We start from the raw sequence: 17,455 nt of genomic DNA, 5'->3' as shown, positions 1-17,455 counted from the left end.
TCCTGCTCCCAGGCTGCCCTGTGGATCCAGAGACTGGAAAAGCTTCTCTCAGGCCAGCTTTGGGGGCCAGCCTGGGGCCCCATCCAGGGGGGCTCAACCAGTTCCTATTGGGGAACCCAGGGTGTGTGTGTGGGGAAGGGGGAAGCGTTTATTTAGCAGGGTGGTGGGAGGTGAGAGGGGTTAGAGGGAAGGAGTGTTAGAGGAAACTATGTGTATTTATTCATTCCACCATCATTCACTCAACAAATGTGTATTCAACATCTCCGTGGATTTGGACCCTGCCCTGGGTGCTGGGTAGACAGTCTCAGCCATGATTTCTGCTCCCATAGAGCTTATGTTCTGGGGTGGGGGTGGGTGGAGAAGGGGCTTAACCAAATGAATACTCAAAGGGATTATAAAAGTGCATTTGAGGTGAATGCTGGGAATGACAGCTGTGACCTCTAGGAAGGCAGATAATGAAGTGCTTGACCTCACGGGGGAGTCAGCAAAGGCTTCCCGGATGAAGGGGAACGCAAGGCAGGTGATGGAAGTGGGTGGTGGCATCCTGGGGGGCGGGGACACTCCACGTGGCTTATCTCCCAGGTGGACCCAGGCCAGGCCCCAGGTGAAGGCCAACCTCATGAGGGAATCTGTGCCTTCACCCAGACCATGGGTACTTCCCCGGCTTTGTGGGATGGTGGATCTTGGCTGGGGATGCACCTTGTGGACCCCACACTGGTTGGGGGGGGCGGGGAGGGCCTGCGCCAGTCACCCCTCATTCATTTGCCTTTCTAGTCCTGCAGTTACAGTTTGGTTCCCTAAAAATTAACCCACTGCCACCAAGTCAATTTCGACTCTTAGTGATCCTGTAAGGAAAGGATAGAACTGCCCCATAGGGTTTCCAAGGCTATAAATCTTTACAGAAGCAGACTGCCACATCTTTCTCCCTCAGAGCAGCTGGTGGGTTCGAGCTGCCAACCTTTTGGTTAGCAGCAGAGTGCTTTAACCATTGGACTACCAGGGCTGTTCTGTAAAACTTACAGCCTTGGAAACCCTATGGGGCAGTCTGACTCTGTCCTATAGGGTCCCTGTGAGTTGGAATTGATTTGAATGCACACAACAACAGGTTTGCCTGAGGGAGTAAGGGAAGGTTCCCAGAGGAGGTGGTCCTGGAGGTGAAGGACAATTTGGACTTGGAAGTTCAAGCCTATGGAGGTTCTTCCCTAGAAGCTGGGTTGTTTGGGAAGCTCACAGCCCCTGACCTGGGCTTGGCTGGGCTGGAGTGGAGGGAGTGAGCATGAGAAAGGGTCAGGAGACCCCTGGGCAGGGGGCTGGGCCCCGTGGAGCCAGTGGGCTCAGCTTGACCATGTGGGCAGTGGGTGGGCAGTGGGTGGGCAGAAAGGATGTCTGCCTATGACCCTCCTGCCCGGTTTGCTGGGTTGGTTGGGATTTGGGGTTTGGGGCCTGAGGTCATCCTGACCTCTATGGGCTAGGAAAGGATGGAGGTGTCTCTCTGCTTGTCCCTCCCTGGCCTGACTCGCAGGGGCAGCCGGGAGGGACCCTTGCATCCCACCCACTCTTGGACTCATTAAGCGCCCCTTCTCCTTCTAGATCCTGGGTGCAGTGATCCTGGGCTTCGGGGTGTGGATCCTGGTTGACAAGAGCAGTTTCATCTCTGTCCTACGTAAGGACCCCTCTGTGTCCCCTGCCGTCGGCCTGCTCTGGAGGGGAGGGTAGGGCCGCAGGCAAGGCCTCTCCCACAAGGAGCTTAGCCAGGTCCTGCTGCTTACCACCGCACCATGGGTCTTCTGCGGGGGATTCCAGAAGGAATTTTCTCTCCCTCTCCAAACAAAACTGCTGTTGTGTGGAGAACACTGAGTGGGGGGTGGGGGTGGTGAGGGAGACTTGCTTTCCCACCCTGGCCCCTTCCCTTGGCCCTGAACTTGAGAAAGTTTCTTATATTCTCTGTCCCTCCATTTGCCTGTTCAGCAAAATGTGGGCGACAGTCCCTTCCCTCCCCATTGTGGAGGGATAGAGGAAAGAGCCAGGGAAGGTGGACTGTCAGGTGTGGCTGAAGGACACCAGTGAGGTGGGTCGGGCATGTGCCTGGACAAGGAAGATGCCAAGGGCAGCTCCCGTTTAACCACACTTGCTGTGTGCCAAGCATGATGCCAAGGGTTTTGCATATATAAATAATCAATGAGATGAATTAACACCGTAGCTGCAGCAGTGGGCTCAAACATACCTACTACTGTGAGGATGGGATAGGACCAGGCCTTATACATAAGGTCACCATGAGTCGGGGCCGACTCGGCAGTAGCTGACAACAATAGTCCCACAACAGCCCTGTGAGGAAGGCACTATTCTATTCTACCTTACAGATGAATGAAGGAACAGAGGCTCAGAGAAGTTAAGTCACTTGCTCTAGTTCACACAGCTTCTGAGTGGTCAATGTGGGATTCAAACTCTAAAAGTTTTGGTCCTAAAAGTTGCATGTGGCAGGGTGAACCACGATGAGAAGCTCCTTCTCACTCTTTGGAGAAAGCAGGAAGGAGAGAAGCCCACGGCATTCCTGCTAGGTGATAAGAGCCCTTTGGGGTTTGCTCAGTCTCCTCCAGGCAGCCTGCTGGGCTTGCTGCACTGGTCTGTCATGGACTCCCAAGGAGCTCAGTGACGCCACTGCCCCATTCTTCACTTCCCCTCCCAGCAGCTGCCCACAGCAGCAGGTTTGAACTCAGGCCCATGACAGCTGCCTAATTTGAATAAAACGGAACCAGGCTGGGCATGGGTGAGAGAAGGGCCACACCTGTCACCCTGTCCCAGGGGATCAGGCCTCGCTAGCATGTGGTAGGAAACCAGGATGTTCCACCCTCCAGCCACATCCGATGTGCCCTGGGGCCATCAGTCCTGCCTCCCCTTCGGGGGCTGCAGATTGCACCCCCATTCCAGCGGTGGGGCTGGGCGTTCTGCCTCAGCTGGGTGTCTACTCTCCCTACACCCTTCTAACACGGAACTCACCTCTGGGCCCTGGCTTGGCTCAGGCTACCGCTTCCTGGGCCATGGCTCACACCCAGCAGGCCCTGCGCTACAGGGCAAAGTCTAGATGCTCAGCCTGCCCATCCGCATTTCTGCCCTCTGCGCCCCAGCCTGCCCTTCTCTGGCCTGCTGACTTTGCGGGGCTGGGAATCTGCAGCTGGCCAGGCCTTGGAGGCCCCCTAAGTGCACTGGATGCTTTTTACAAATTCCTTGGGCTCTACTCCATCGGGCCCGATTCCAAAGGCGTGGGTGTAGGGCCTGCCCGCTGGTGTTTTTATCTCTGCGTGAATCCCCAGGCAGCCAGGTTCAGAAACACAGACCTGCTAGCCCACTTACTACACACCTGGTAAACTAAGGCTCATGGAGGGGAGAAATGTCTCGCTAAGAGTCATACAACAAGTGAGAGTTGCAACAGGGAACCCAGGGCTCCTGACCTTCTATGTGCTGGTTCTATGTGACACAGCTTCTTACCTTACCTAACTGAATTCTCATTGTGAGTCCGTGGGGCTAGGTGTTATCCCCATTTTAGAGAGAAAATTGAGGCACGTAAAAGTCAAGTAAGTTATCCAGGGCACATAGCTAGAAGGTGGGGTTGCTGGGACTCAAACTCAGGTGAGTGGCTTCCTCTGCTGCATGCCACATGTCGGCGCCTTAATGAAAGAAAGCAAGAGCACAGGCTCTGGACTCAGGGTTCAAATCCTGGCTCTGCTACCAATTAGCTGTGTGACCTCAGGCAAGTTCCTTCACCTCTCTGTGCCTCAGTTTCCTCATCCCTAAAAAGGAGATAATAAAATCACAAGGTTATTGTGAGACATTAAATGAGTTAATATCTGAAAAGAATTTAGAACAACTCCTGATGAATAGTAAAATAATTAAATGAATTATATAAAATTTAATCCTTTTAGCATCTTTAAGCAGTAGGAATTATTAGCCCCATTTTACAGAGAGAAATAAGAGGCCCAAAAGAGGGCTTGCCCAGCGTCAGAGCACGTTAGCAGCAGAACTCGGATTAGAACCCCCTTCTCTTGGGCCCAGGCCCTTTCGGTATGGGCCACTCCCACTCTACCTTCCTGGGCCCTGCTCGGCTCAGCAAGACCAAAGGGATTTGGCTGCCATCCCCGGTGGGTGGGTACCCCAGGATATGCAGCTGCCCCCGTCCTAGGTCAGGTTGCTCAGATTCGGGGTAGGCGGAGACCCTGGGTGAGGACAGGGGCTGGTGTCAACAAAATGTTCTGAGACGGAGACCCGTGCAGGTTGGCTGGCCCACAGGGAAGGATGGGAGCTGGGGCCTCAGCCCCTGGCCTTGCTGCTAGACACCTTGGGAGCTGGGGCCTCAGCCCCTGGCCTTGCTGCTAGACACCTTGGCGTCTCTCAGCCTCGGGGTCCTTATAGACGAGTCAGAATGTGAATTTCACCCTCATAAGGCTATTGTGGAAAGTGACCTGGACAGCTTGGATATAGGGCCTGCTTCAGGCTGGCACCCAGTGATTTCTAGGCAGTGCTACTTCCTCTTTCTGGGGAGACTTGCAGGAACCCAAGCCCAGGAAGCTTTGGAAAAATAAAACTTGAGGGCCTCCCTCTGCCTGTGAAGATTGCTGAGAGTCAGGGGAGTGAAAGCCTGGGAATGAGGAGATTGGCAGCGCTGCCCCTGTGCCCTGAGACTGGAGGTGGGCCCGCCAGAGCTCTTCCTGAGCTCCAGAACATTCTGTCCAAGTCCAGGAAGTGGTGCTAGATCATACACCCTCCTTCCCACCCCCTCCAGCGTTACTAAGGACTCTAATGCCCCTCGTGACCAAGGCAGGATCTCAGCCTCAGGTCCCCTAGGGAGTCAAGACCACCCAGATCTGTGTTCTCCCTGCTGAAGGTCAACTGTCAACCCTGGCAGTGCCTTACTCCTTAGGGGAGCACATTAGAAATGCAAATACCAGGCCTTCTCCTGGGAGAGCCTTTGTGGTGGGCCCAGGAATCTGCATTGCAGCCTTCTGAAAACATCCATCCCTAGCCGCCTCCCAGAGCATTTGGGACTGCAGCTGCCTGTCTGTGCGGAGCACGTCCCCCTCAACCCTCAACACCCCTAGGGGTACAGCATCCCCCCTTCCCAGGGCTGGAAACTGGCCTGAGCTTTACCTTCTATGATCTGTTGGACTTCTCGGAAAATACTGGGCAAGTGTCCTGACGGAACTGCTGACCCCACCCACCCGGGGGGCTTGTTCCTCAGCAGCTTAGCCACAGCCTCTAAGCACAGCCATCGCCCTTCCATTCTCTCACTCACACCTGTCCATTCTTTTTTGTCTTCTTTCCATTTTCCAAACTTACCATGGTGGCGTAGCGGTTAAGTGCTATGGCTGCTAACCAAAAGGTCAACAGTTCCAATCTGCCAGGTGCTCCTTGGAAACCCTATGGGGCAGCTCTACTCTGTCCTGTAGGGTCGCTATGAGTCAGAATTGACTCTACAGCAGTGGTTGGGTACTTGGTGTTTACTCCTTCCTAGGCCTTTCTCTGCTGTTCCCAGTGCCTGCAGGCATTCACAGAGCACCTCGTGTGCCAGGCCCGGTTCCTGGAGTTGGGGGTCCAGCAGGAACAAGTCAAGTCTCTGCCTTTCTGCAGCTCACATTCTTGTGTGGGAGGCAGACCAGAAGCAAGATAAACCAGTGAAATGCAGAGTCTGTTCAGTACTGATGAATGCTAAAGAAGACAAATAAATCAGAAATGGAGTAAAGAAGTGGCAGGGGCTGGGCTGGGTCACAGCTTTAGACAGGTGGGCACATCCAGGGTAGGCAGCTTCCAAAGGTGAGAGGGACCAGGTTTCTTGTTGGGTGGCAAAAAGCCAGCAGGGAAAGATGGCTGACCCTCACACCCTGACTCTGAGAAGGGGCCCTGCCCCAATTCTGGACTTAGTGAGGCGGGCAGGCTGGCCGGAACAAATGGCCTTCTCTCCTTTCCCTTCAGAGACTTCCGACAGCTCACTCAAGGTGGGGGCCTACGTCTTCATCAGCGTGGGGGCCGTCACCATGCTCATGTGCTTCCTGGGCTGTATCGGTGCCGTCAAAGAGGTCCGCTGCCTGCTGGGGCTGGTGAGTACAGACCCTCCCCTGCCGCCCGCCCAGCCATGGCCAGACTTCGGGGTGGAGAGCAGCTCCTAAGGGGAGAGGGATGGGTGCAACTGGTTGGGGAACCCACAGCTGACTCTGCCTGCTCTGTGTCCCCAGTACTTTGCCCTCCTCCTCCTGATCCTCATTGCCCAGGTGGTTGCTGGGACCCTCTTCTACTTCAAAATGGGCAAGGTAAGCACCCTCATCTTCCACCTCTCCCCCTCGGGCTGGACCAGCTACACGGGGGATTGGCACTGGGGGTGGGGGATAGACAAGAAGCCTCTCCATTGTCACACACAAACCCACTAGGTACCAGGGCAGCCTCCTAGACAGACCCCATGTCCCTTGTTAGCAAATGGTAGACTGAGAGAAAGCAGCATGTCTGGGAGGAGTCTCAGCCTGAGTGGGCCTGAATCTCAGCTCTACCCCTCAACTTTCTAGCCATGTGGCCTTGGGTAAGCTGCTTGCCTCTCTATGCCTCAGTTTCACCGTATGTAAAATGAGGAAAATAATAAAACTTAACTCTCAGGGTTGCTGTGAGGATCCAGTCAGATTATCTTAGTGAAACACTTAGCCCAGTATGTGGCCCAGTAAGCAGCCCACTAAGCACTCAATAAATGCTCATTCTTGTTATTATCAAGAAGCCTTATTTAAAAAAAAAACAAACAAACCACTGCTGTTGAGTTGACTCTGACTCATAGCGACCCTACAGGACACGGTGAAACTGTCCCGTAGGGTTTCCAAGGCTGTAAATCTTTATGAGGCCAGGCTGCCACATCATTCTCCCACAGGGAGGCTGGTAGGTTCCAACTGCTGACTTTTAGGTTAGCAGCCGAGTCCTTTAACCACTGCACCACCAGGGCTCCTTAAAGACACTTTAGCAAATATTAAATCCATCCATAGACAAGGCCCAGGGAGGAGACTGATAACACAACATTAGTCCTGTGTCAGTGGGAAGAGGGCCAGCTTTAGGGAATAGAAAATCAGACTGACTATGGCTGAAACTCTGAGGACATTTGTTGTTGACTTAACCGAAAGTCTGCTTTGGAAGCTCAGAGACCTGGGCTCTGACTGTCTGTTCAGCATCCTCACTGTGACAACTTTTCTGTATCATGGCACTTACCTCATGGTCACAAGATGGCTGCTGCAGCACCAGACATGACATCTGCACTCCTGTGGCCAGAAGAAGGGGAAAGAGGCAATGTCAACCATGGCTACCCCTTTTATCAGAAAAACAAGCCCTCCAGCAGACTTTCCCAGATGGGATCACAGGGACATCTCACTTTCAAAGGAGGCTGAGAAAATGAGTATTCAGCTTCCAGACTCTAAAGACAGAGGCACAGAGAGAAGGGAGCTGAGAAGGTCTGGCTGACAGTCAGTGGTGACTGTCACATTTATCATTCATGGAACACCTACTATGGGTGCTCGCTCTAGAAGCCCGACATACATTATCTCGTCCTCACAGCAGCTCTGCGGTGTACATGTTACGCTGCCAGCTAGGGGAACAGACGCTCAAAGAGATGAATAACAGTATCATCAATCATAGCAACTAAAACCCCCACCATCCCAGCAGTTGACTCAGCACACTTCATCTACTGAGTACAGCATTGGACTTTGCTTTCAATCTTTCACTGGTTCTTACTGTGTCCTCACATGGTAGTATGGGAGTCCCCATTCTGCAGGCGAGGTGGGGGAGGTCAGTGGCCACACCATGGCGAAAGCCCAGAAGCCCTGACTCAAAGCCCAGAGTTCACCCTCCTACCCTAGACCCCTGCACATACCTGTGGCCCCGCTGAGCCTTGGGGCCATGCCTTCTTCCAGTGCTATGAGTTCTTGTCCACTGGTGGGGTCGGCAGGGCCAGCAGCCAGGTGGGCTCTGGGCAGGTAAAGACACAGAAGCTTCTTTCCTGAAATTCCTGCATTTTACCACTTGAAGGCCAAGTTGTCTCAGATTGCTCTTGGAAGGAAGCTAATAAAACATAACAACAACATCAACAACTAACAACTTAGAACATGTTTGGTACTAAGTGTTCCTAACATACTGTCTTAGTTATCTAGTGCTGCTGTAACAGAAATACCACAACTGGATGACTTTACCATACAGAAATTTATTCTCTCACAGTTTAGGAGGCTAGAAGTCCAAATTCAGGGCACCAGCTCCAGGGGAAGGATTCTTCTCTGTTGGGTCTGGGGGAAAGTCATTGTCATCAATCTTCCCCTCGTCTAGGAGCTTCTCAGTGCAGGGACCCTAGCCCAAAGGACACACTCTGCTTCTGGCTCTTCTTGCTTGATGGTCATGAGGTCCCTCTCTCACTCTGCTACCTTCTTTTTTATATCTCAAAAGAAATTGACTCAAGATACAACCTAATCCTATAGATTATGACCTTCCTCATTAACATAACTGCCTCTAATCCTGCTTCATTAACATCTTAGATGTTGGGATTTACAACACGTAGCTAATGACACCAGATCACGAAATGGAGGACAACCACACAATTCTGGGAATCATGACCTACCCAAGTGGACACACATTTTTGAAGAACACAATTCAATCCATAACACATATTTAATTATTTGTTTCTCACAACAATCCTAGGTCAGTGCTATGAATTCCCCCACTTTCAGATGTGGAATCTGAGGCACAGAGAAGTTAAGCAACTTGCCCAAGGTCACACAGCTAGTATATGGCAGAGCCAGGATTTGAACCCAGTTGCCTGGCTTCTGAATCTGTGTCGATGAAACTTTCATTGTGGTGGTTCCCACCAGAGTCTGCTTTACTTATTTATAATCCACACCCAGCCTGTTTCCTGGGAGAAATGTTTCTGGCTCCCAATGTAGGTATCAGATAACTAAAATCAAAATGAGAGAGATCAGAACCCACACTGAGAAAGGGAAGTGCCATTTTTTCTAAAGCCAGAAGACAATATAGATACAGCAGCTGAAGGCTAATTTAAGTGCTGAGCTTCCTGGAAGCCAAGGCAAGAGAGGAAACTCTGGATTCCATAGACAAAAGGAAGTTTGATTGGCTATTAAACAGGAAACCAGTGGTTAGGGAAGGCAAGTGAAGCATCTTCCCAAGTGAGAGGGTTGTGGGTCAGGTCGTCGTTTCTGCGCAACATCTTCTGGGACTTCTCTGGAGCCCAGTCCGTGGTACCTCATGATCACGGTACATAAGAACCAGACCCCAGTGAGCTGCTTTCTTTGACTCAGGAGTTCGTCATCTCTTTGGGAGTCTTGGGCAGTCCACTCTCTTACCCCTTGAATTTTGCCACTTAATAATAAAGCTCCTCCCCCACCCCCCCACCCCCCACCCCCGCCATCTGTTTGATGCCAACCACATGCTAGGAGCTGAACTTTATACACATTTCATTTTTATAACCATATTCCAGTTTAAGAAACAGGCCCAGAAAAGTGAAGTGACTTTGGCCATGGTCTCATAGTTGGCATGCATCAGAGTGGAGATTTCCACCTTGATTCCTCTGACCCAGGGCCCGTGCCCTCCCTCTGCATCACAATGCCCCTGAGCCCCCCCCCTCCCCCATCCACACACACGGGTTGGTAAAATCTCTGCTTGACTGAGGAACCAAGCTCTGGAGGAGTCCCACAGCCCTGGAGCAGGGCTTGTCTGGAGAATCAGGTCTCCTGACTCCGGTCCAGCTTCTGTCCCTTGTACCCTGCTGCCTCCTCCTCTGCCTCCCCCACCACCTACAGGCTCCACACCTCACATCCCTGGTCCCAGCCCACCTCACCTGAGCCCATCTCCTTTTCTAGGAGGCTAAGGGAAATTTCCTGGCTTTGCTGGGGAAGTTCTGGCGCCGCTCTATTGCCTGAGTTGGAACAAATGATTTATTTTTTCTTTCCTAACACATTGTAAATCCTCATGGAAGAATAAACACGCCCTTGGTGGTATCTATTCCTGAAGATGAGGCCTGGCTGGGGATGCGGGGCTTGTTTGAGCCTGAAGAAGAAAGGTCTTTAGAAAGGAGCTGGGCCCCGCTCTCCATGCCTTCTGGGCAAGCGGGTGCGAGTGATCCCTGGGCTCTTCCTAAGTGGTCTCTGAGGCTGCCCGCCGCCCTTCCTAGCCCACCTCCCAGGACAGGGCAGCAGCGGCTGCGGGAGGCTGGTGGGCCTTGGGCAGGGCACGTAGTCTCTGAGCTTGGGTTCCGCTTCTATAAATTTAGGAGAATAAACCTGCCCGACCTCCCACCTCCACCCAGGGTTGACGTGAGCTCAGACTGCAATACTTTCATAAAATAAAGTTAGCGTGGGGCCTCAATTCTGGAACCAGTGGGCCTGCGTTGGAACACTTGCCCTCAGACTTTGGGCAGTTACTCAGCCTCTCAGCGGCTTCATTTGTCAAATGATAACACAAACGAATAATTTCGTGAATAAGAACCGCACAAAGCTGGTTCCTAGGAGGCGGAGGTGAAAGTATATCCCCGCTTTCCAATTTCTCCATTGTCTGACACCAACCTCTCCCTTCTCCCCCCACCCCCATTTGTCTGCTGAGTTCCATAATTCCCTGCAATGTCACACAGAACTCAGATTAAATACATACCATCATGTGGTTTATTACGGTAAAGGAGTAACATGGAGAGGGACTCAGGTGAAGTTTGGAAAGGTCCCGGATGCAGAGGGCATGTTCTTCCACCGGAAGCTCTCCTTCCAGGGTTTTCCCAGCTCAGGAAGCCTCACTGAGCGTTTGTGTTTCATTTGGGGTCTTTTATTGCCAATCTGCACATTCTTGATTGGTTACCGGGTAGGCTTCCAGACTGGCTCCTACTCATTAATACAAATCCTCAGGTGTGGCTAACATAGCCCAATTCTTCTAAGCGCTATTTCACAGAGGCCAGGGGTAAAGGTCAAAATGCTTGAGGTAAAGTAACTCTTAACTCCACTGTCCCTTTTTTGCAACTCTGAAATTAAAAAAAAAAACAAAACAAAGTTTGGAAAAGAAAAATATCATTTACAACTCATTTGGTGGCAAAATCGAACCTGAAACAGAAGTGAGACTATATATAGTCTTCGTTTACCCCCACTTAGTGTCCCCTTGGGAAATATGAATGGTAATGATTGTAGGGTGCTGCTCCAGACCCCACTGGGGTGTGACATAATAACCCCAATGTCTTTCTAAACTCTAAACGTGTGTCATTGCTGGAGCATGTTGACCCCAGGGCGCCACGGTGAGAATTCAGAGCGTTAGTTGTCTGGGCAGCGCCTGGCTCAGAACAGATGTTTACTGCTATCATTGCAAGTGTTTATTATTATTGGCCCCGCTATTAACTTCATTAAAGTTCCCAGTAAGGGCTTAATAAATGGCAGCTGTTCTTATTGTCCTCCATATTAATATTGGTATTAGCAAGGGCTGTGGGAGCCAGAATTTGGGTGTGACGCTGAGATTCCTCTGGCTGTTTCCCCGTCTGATTGTCATCTAGCCTCTGCTTAGTGGGTAGAGTTCAGATCTGGGATTCAGGGGCCGTGTTCTAGTGGGCTCTCCGACCAATTGCTTTGTGGCCCTGGACAAGTTGCCCAGCCTCTCTGAGCTTCGAGTGATCTCTTGAGCCAGCCCTGACACTCTGGGATTCTGAGTTGTTCTCTCTGGTCAGTGGAGGGTGGGAGGGGATCAGAAGGGAGGAAGTGTTACATTGTTTTCCATGATATGCTGGGCACTGAGCTAGGTGCTGGCACAGGCCAGGAAGCTAAGCCTCCCAACAAGCTGTACAGGTGAGCTGCTGGGGCTCCGAGGAGTTAGATCAGGGGCTCGAGGGCACATGTGGAGGCACTGAAGCAGAAAGCTGGGGGGCTGAGGCTTTGGAGGGGAAGGGCCTCCCTCGGCCTGGGTGGAAACTGTGTGTGGGGAAGAAGGTGACAGTGGCTTGGACATGACTGCTGTATGCTCTCCAGAGAAGAGGCTGGTCAGAATGGCACTTTCCTTTCTCTCCCTTCCCTCTCCCACCTAAGACGCAGTGCGCATGCCCTGGTGGCACAGGAGGTGAAACGGGTTTCTAAGAGGACAGGTAGCTCTCTGTGAGGTGGTTTCTTGCTGTGGTGGAAACTTTCAGATTCACTGGCTTGGGTTTCTATGGGGCAGGGAGAGGTGACCTTTCTCATCCCTTCAGGGAGGAGAGACTGTGGCATCCAGGCTATCCATCTGGGGAGGGGTCATGGAGAGAAGCTGGTGGAAGTCTCCAAGCCTTCGCCAGGTGCTTGGCTCTGTGGCCCTGCCCTCAGGAGCTTACAGGTGGTTGGTGGGACATGATGAAGACCCCTGCAGAATTCTACAGTAGTTGACTATGAGGATGGCATCTGGGCTTCAGGAAGGACTCTGGTGATTACTAAGGGGCGACACGCCCACCTCTTCCACATTTGTCACGGCAAAGGGTCCCCATTTCCTGTGAGGACACCAGAACAAAGTCTCAGGCCTGCTGTATCTGCGTCCAGCAAAATCTATGGCAACATGTCTCATGAGAACCCTGGGGAGAGGACAGGACGATGGGGTCCATCTCTGTGTGTTTGGGGTACCTTGTTATAAGTGGAATATGACACATCAGAGTAAAAAGCGTGGAGTGGGCAAAGGGACTGGGAAAATTACCCTGGAGAGGTGGGGGTGTAGGGAGACATGATCTGGTCATAAGTATCTGAAGGATATTTGTTCTGGGAGAGAGAGATTTCGTTTGTTCTGAGGCCCCAGCCAGGACTGGGGGCTGTGTAGAGGGGGTAGGAGAGGTAGCCAGGGAGGATATGATCTAATACAAATGGGTAAAAGTCATTTGGGCCTAATTTAAATTAATTGCTTCTTTCAAGAGCCCCCTCACCCCTGGCACGTGCTATTGTGTGAGGTACTGAGTTCCCCGTCACGGGTAGCATTTAAGCAGAGCCTGGGAAAGTATGGGAGGATTCTTACATTTAGATGATATGCTGGGCTTAAAGGTCTCCTCTAACTGTGAGAAGTCACACTACAAAGTCAGACCTGATCACATCATTGTGGTGGGGATGGCAGAGAAACCCAGAACACCGTGGGTTCCCAGGTAAGGGGGAGACAGTGGTGGCTTGCCAAGATGGAGATCACAGGGCTCTGACATGAGACCAGGGTTAGAGCTGTATCTCTGCTGCTTGCTAGCTGTGTGATCTTGGGCAAGATGTTCCAATGTTCTGAGCCTCAGTTTTCTCTTCCGGAAATGAGTAGGACCGGGGTGGCTTCATAGGCATGCAACCTGTGCAGTTGCCTAACAACAACAACAAGCAAAAAAAACGTCATTGCTGTCAAGTCGATTCTGACTCATAGTGACCCTATGGGACAGAGTAGAGCTGCCGCATAGAGTTTCCAAGAAGCAACTGATGGATTCAAACTTTTCGTTAGCCACCAAGCTCTTAACTACTATGTCACCAGGGCTCTTGGTACAGTTGCCTAGGGTCCCACATTTAGAAGGGTGCCATGCTCAGTTTTATGCTCTGCTATTGCTGTCTTGACATTCTTAAAATTTTTTTAAACAAGGGGCCCCATATTTCCGTTTTGTACCAAAACCAAAAACCAAACCCGTTGCTGTCGAATCGATTCCAACACATAGCAACCCTACAGGACAGAGTAGGACTGCCAGCCAGACCTTGTCAACTATACAGCCCACCTGGGCAGGTCTGTTCATTGCACGTGACAGCGACTCAACTGACACTGACCAGAGCTGGCTGGAAGCTCAGCTGGCTCCAGACTTCCAAAGCTGCCACCAGGACTCTGTCCCCCTCTATCCCTTGGCCTTAGTCTCCTCTGGGTGACTCCCTTCTCCTCTGAGTGACTCCCTTCTCCTTCAGGTGGCTGTCCCCAAGGGAGACCGAGGTGGCCACCAGCAAGCAATGTGGGCTCTGGTCCCACCAGCTTATTGGGAAAGAGAGGGCCAGTTTGGGGTACCACTCGCTGTGCCCATGGTGTGGAAGGCACTAAGAGGCCGACCTGGGTCTTATGCCCACCCATGGCAATGAGGGGGCAGGGCTTCTAGCCCTATGGGGTAACTGAGGGGGAGTCCCCCCAAGGAAACAAATTGCTCTTTCAATAAGCAGGGAAATGGGTGCAGGGCAGGCAGAAATAACAGAGGCCCCTGCTGGGGTGAGTGAGATACTGAATGCCTGCTCACTCCCTCTCCCGGTCACGCTTGACTCAGTAGCTGCCTGGTTGCCAGGGTGACCTCCCTGGACTCCCAGCTCAGGCCTCCTGGGCAATGCGATCCCAAGGCAAGGCGGAGGCTCCAAGCTGAGCCAGCCGTGTGACCACAGTCCCTATGGCCTGGCTCAGTCAGGCTCTGGGCTGGAGGATGGTGTGGCATTTCTGTGGAAACCACCCAGCCTCAGTGGAAACCACCCAGCCTATATCAGCTTCGCATCACAGGGGCCCGGATGGGAAACAGGGAAGTTGGGGCTGCTATGGAAATTGCATGGGGCATAAATAGAGGCTGAGGTTGGTGGGGAGGCTGGATGGGTAGCACAGGATGTCAGAGAGGCAGCTCTCCACGCAGATGCTTCTGGGGAACCCCCTCCTCTCCACACCTTCAGGACCCTGCCATCTCTGGGGAGCCAAGGTGCAGCACAGATGCTTGGGGCAGAAAGACATAAGATGTGCAGACAGCCAGCCCCAGCTGTGTGACTTGGGCCAACTCCTTCCTTTCTGTGGTCCCCATTAAAGCTGCTCTGGCCAACCTTCAAGGTATGGGGATGCAGTTTAAATGCTGATTGAGCTTCATGGGGAAAAATCTGGATTCCAGAATCAGACAAAAACCCCAACACCAAACTATTGCTGTAGAGTCGATTCGAACTCATGGCGACCCCTTGTGTCAGAGTAGAACTGTGCTCCATAGGGTTTTCAGTGGCTGATCTTTCTGAAGTAGGTTGCTGGGCCCTTCTTCAAAGGTGCCTCTGGGTAGATTCCACGAGCCTGAGTCCAACTCTCAGCTTTTCTACGTGTTGGCTGCGTGACCTCATACAAGTTAATTAACCTCTCTGGGCCTTGTTTCCTGCATCTCTAAAATGAGGGGACCAGGTAAATACCCGTGTCATAGGTTGCCTGTGAGGATTAAATGGAAATAATACATTAGAAGTGCTTAGCAAGGCACCTGGGACAGAATAAGTGTTGATAAGAGTTAGCCACCATTACTGTTGTTGTGATTAGTTGCTGACAGGAAACCTTTGTAAATTGGAGAGCTCTGTAATGAGGGGAGAGGGGAGAATCATGCTCAGAGCCTTATTTAGGGGAAGAAACGCAGAGTGCGCTCACAGGGTGGCTGATTTCCCTGGGGCAGTTAAGGGAGTGGGGCCAGGAGCCAGGGCTACAGGTCCATCTGCAGGATGTGGGTTCTCTGAGCGCAGCACCGAGGCAGAGAAGGGAACCCAGGCTGCCTGTGGGGAGCTGGAGGAATCCCCCCACACACGGCCTCCTGAGCTAGCCTCTGAAACCCCCTGCCTGGAAGTACCTGCCCATCTCTCCCAACTCCTCTTTCTCAGGAACCAAGGGGCTGGTGTGTGGCCATCCCCTGGGACCCCTGCTCACTCTCGGGCCTGCTGGTATTCCTGTAGCCACTGCAGGTGATGGTGACCAGCTTTTCCACACGTGTGCCCCAGGAAGGCCTCTGGGCAAGGTCCGCAGGAGAGGCCAGGAGCAGCGAGTGGCCAGGCAGGGCTGGTGTAAGATGGCAGCACCCATTTGTGGCAGGGCTGCCTGTACCAAAGGAGGGAGGCCTGGCCTTAGTGCACCAGGCAGTTTCAGGTTTGCCTCACTTTGCACAGCAGACTTGTTCTCGAAAAGCTGCAGTAAGTAGGACCCTTTGGGGCTGGATCCTTTTGTTCCACGAACTCCTTTTTCAGCCCTATTCGTAAGCCAGTGTTTTCTCTATGAAGACAGCCAGGAGACCAGTGTCATTGAGGCAGAGTAAAAACGGAGGAAACAAAGCCTGGCAGGAGCAGGGGCCTTATAGGCCACTGAGAGGACACTGAGGGTGGTGGGAGGCTGGGGGAGGGGGGGGGTGCGGGGAGGTGCGGCAGGTTCTGCAGTGACGGAATGAGTCCTGGTGAAAGGGCTGCTGAGTGCAGAATAGACTGCAGGGGCCAGCAGTGGTCAGCACTGACTGCATGGAGCTGGCTCCCCAGTCTGGTTCGAACCCCTGAAAATTTACGTTTCTAACAGGGGTTCCCGGGAAGTTATACATAAGAATCATCTGGGGATCTTGTTAAAATGTAGATTCTCTCCAAGGACATCTAGGTCCATTGGCAGAACATAGTTCATAAAGAAAATGTTCTACACCGTACGTTGGTGGGTAGCATCTGGGGTCTTCAGAGCTTGCGAGCGACCACCTAAGATATATGTATTGGTCCCATCCTGTCCAGGGCAAAGGAGAATGAAGAAAATGAAAGACGCAGGAAAATATTAGTCCAGGGAACTAAGGCACCACATGACCCACAGCCTCCTGAACCCAGAAGAACTAAGCCTAGAACAGCTACATGGTGCCTGGCTACTACCACCACTAGCTCTATTGTGATAATAGAGGGTCCTGGACAGAGCGGGAGAAAAATGTAGAACAAAATTCAAATTCATAAAAAACACCAGTCTTACTGGTCAGATGGAGACTGGAAGGACCTCTGAGACTATGGCCCCCAGACACCCTTTGAACTCAGAACCGAAGCCACTCCTGAAGTTCACCTTTTAGCCCAAGATTAGACAGGCCTAGAAAACAAACAATAACATGCAGGAACATGCTCCCTTGGATGAATCAGGTATACAAGACCAAATGGGCAACACCTGCCCAAAAGGAAAGGCGAGGGCAGGAAGGGACAGGAAAGCTGGATAAATGGAAATGGGAGAACCAGGGGTAGAAAAGGGGGAGCGTGCATGGCAACCCAGGTCCTGAAACAATTGTGTACAATTTTTTGAATGAGAAAAAAAAAAAGTAAGTTCTGATTCAGTATATCGGGTGGAAATGTAAATTAATTCTTAGCAGGGAGCTTTTTAGAAATGCAAATTCTCAGCTGGGGTTTGAGCCAGAACGAACTGGCCAGGGGAGGGGTTGTACAGAAACAATTGAACACCCTGGGGCAGTGACTGTACGTCCCCAGGATGGCTGTTGGAGAGGGCAGTTTCAGTAGGTGTGGCCAGGCGTGGGCTTCAGGCAGTCTGAGCCAGGTCCTTGCCCTGCCCTCTGCAGGTGAAGCAGGAGATGGGCAACGCCGTGATCAGCCTCATCCGGGACTACAACAGCAGCCGGGTGGATAGCCTGCAGGACACGTGGGACTACATACAGGCACAGGTAAGGCAGGCGGGGACTTGGGCTGCAAGGAGGGCTCTCTGGCCTGTGTGTGCCTGAATATTTGAG

General features: G+C 52.1%; 1 protein-coding gene across 2 annotated transcripts in view; it reads left to right on the top strand.

Annotated features, from left to right (window-relative positions):
• CD82 (CD82 molecule) overlaps positions 1–17,455 on the top strand; it is a 54,939-nt gene that overhangs the window by 31,902 nt on the left and 5,582 nt on the right. For both annotated transcript variants that reach the window (XM_023550694.2, XM_064288256.1), the window contains 4 exons: positions 1,591–1,663; positions 5,965–6,089; positions 6,225–6,299; positions 17,288–17,389. In XM_023550694.2, coding sequence (XP_023406462.2) covers positions 1,591–1,663; positions 5,965–6,089; positions 6,225–6,299; positions 17,288–17,389 — 375 coding nt within the window. The remainder of the gene's footprint in view (positions 1–1,590; positions 1,664–5,964; positions 6,090–6,224; positions 6,300–17,287; positions 17,390–17,455) is intronic.

This window comes from Loxodonta africana, chromosome 7 (genome assembly GCF_030014295.1).
Source record: "Loxodonta africana isolate mLoxAfr1 chromosome 7, mLoxAfr1.hap2, whole genome shotgun sequence".
In the NCBI taxonomy this organism is placed as follows: domain Eukaryota; kingdom Metazoa; phylum Chordata; class Mammalia; order Proboscidea; family Elephantidae; genus Loxodonta; species Loxodonta africana.
This window is presented reverse-complemented; position numbering and strand designations above follow the sequence as displayed.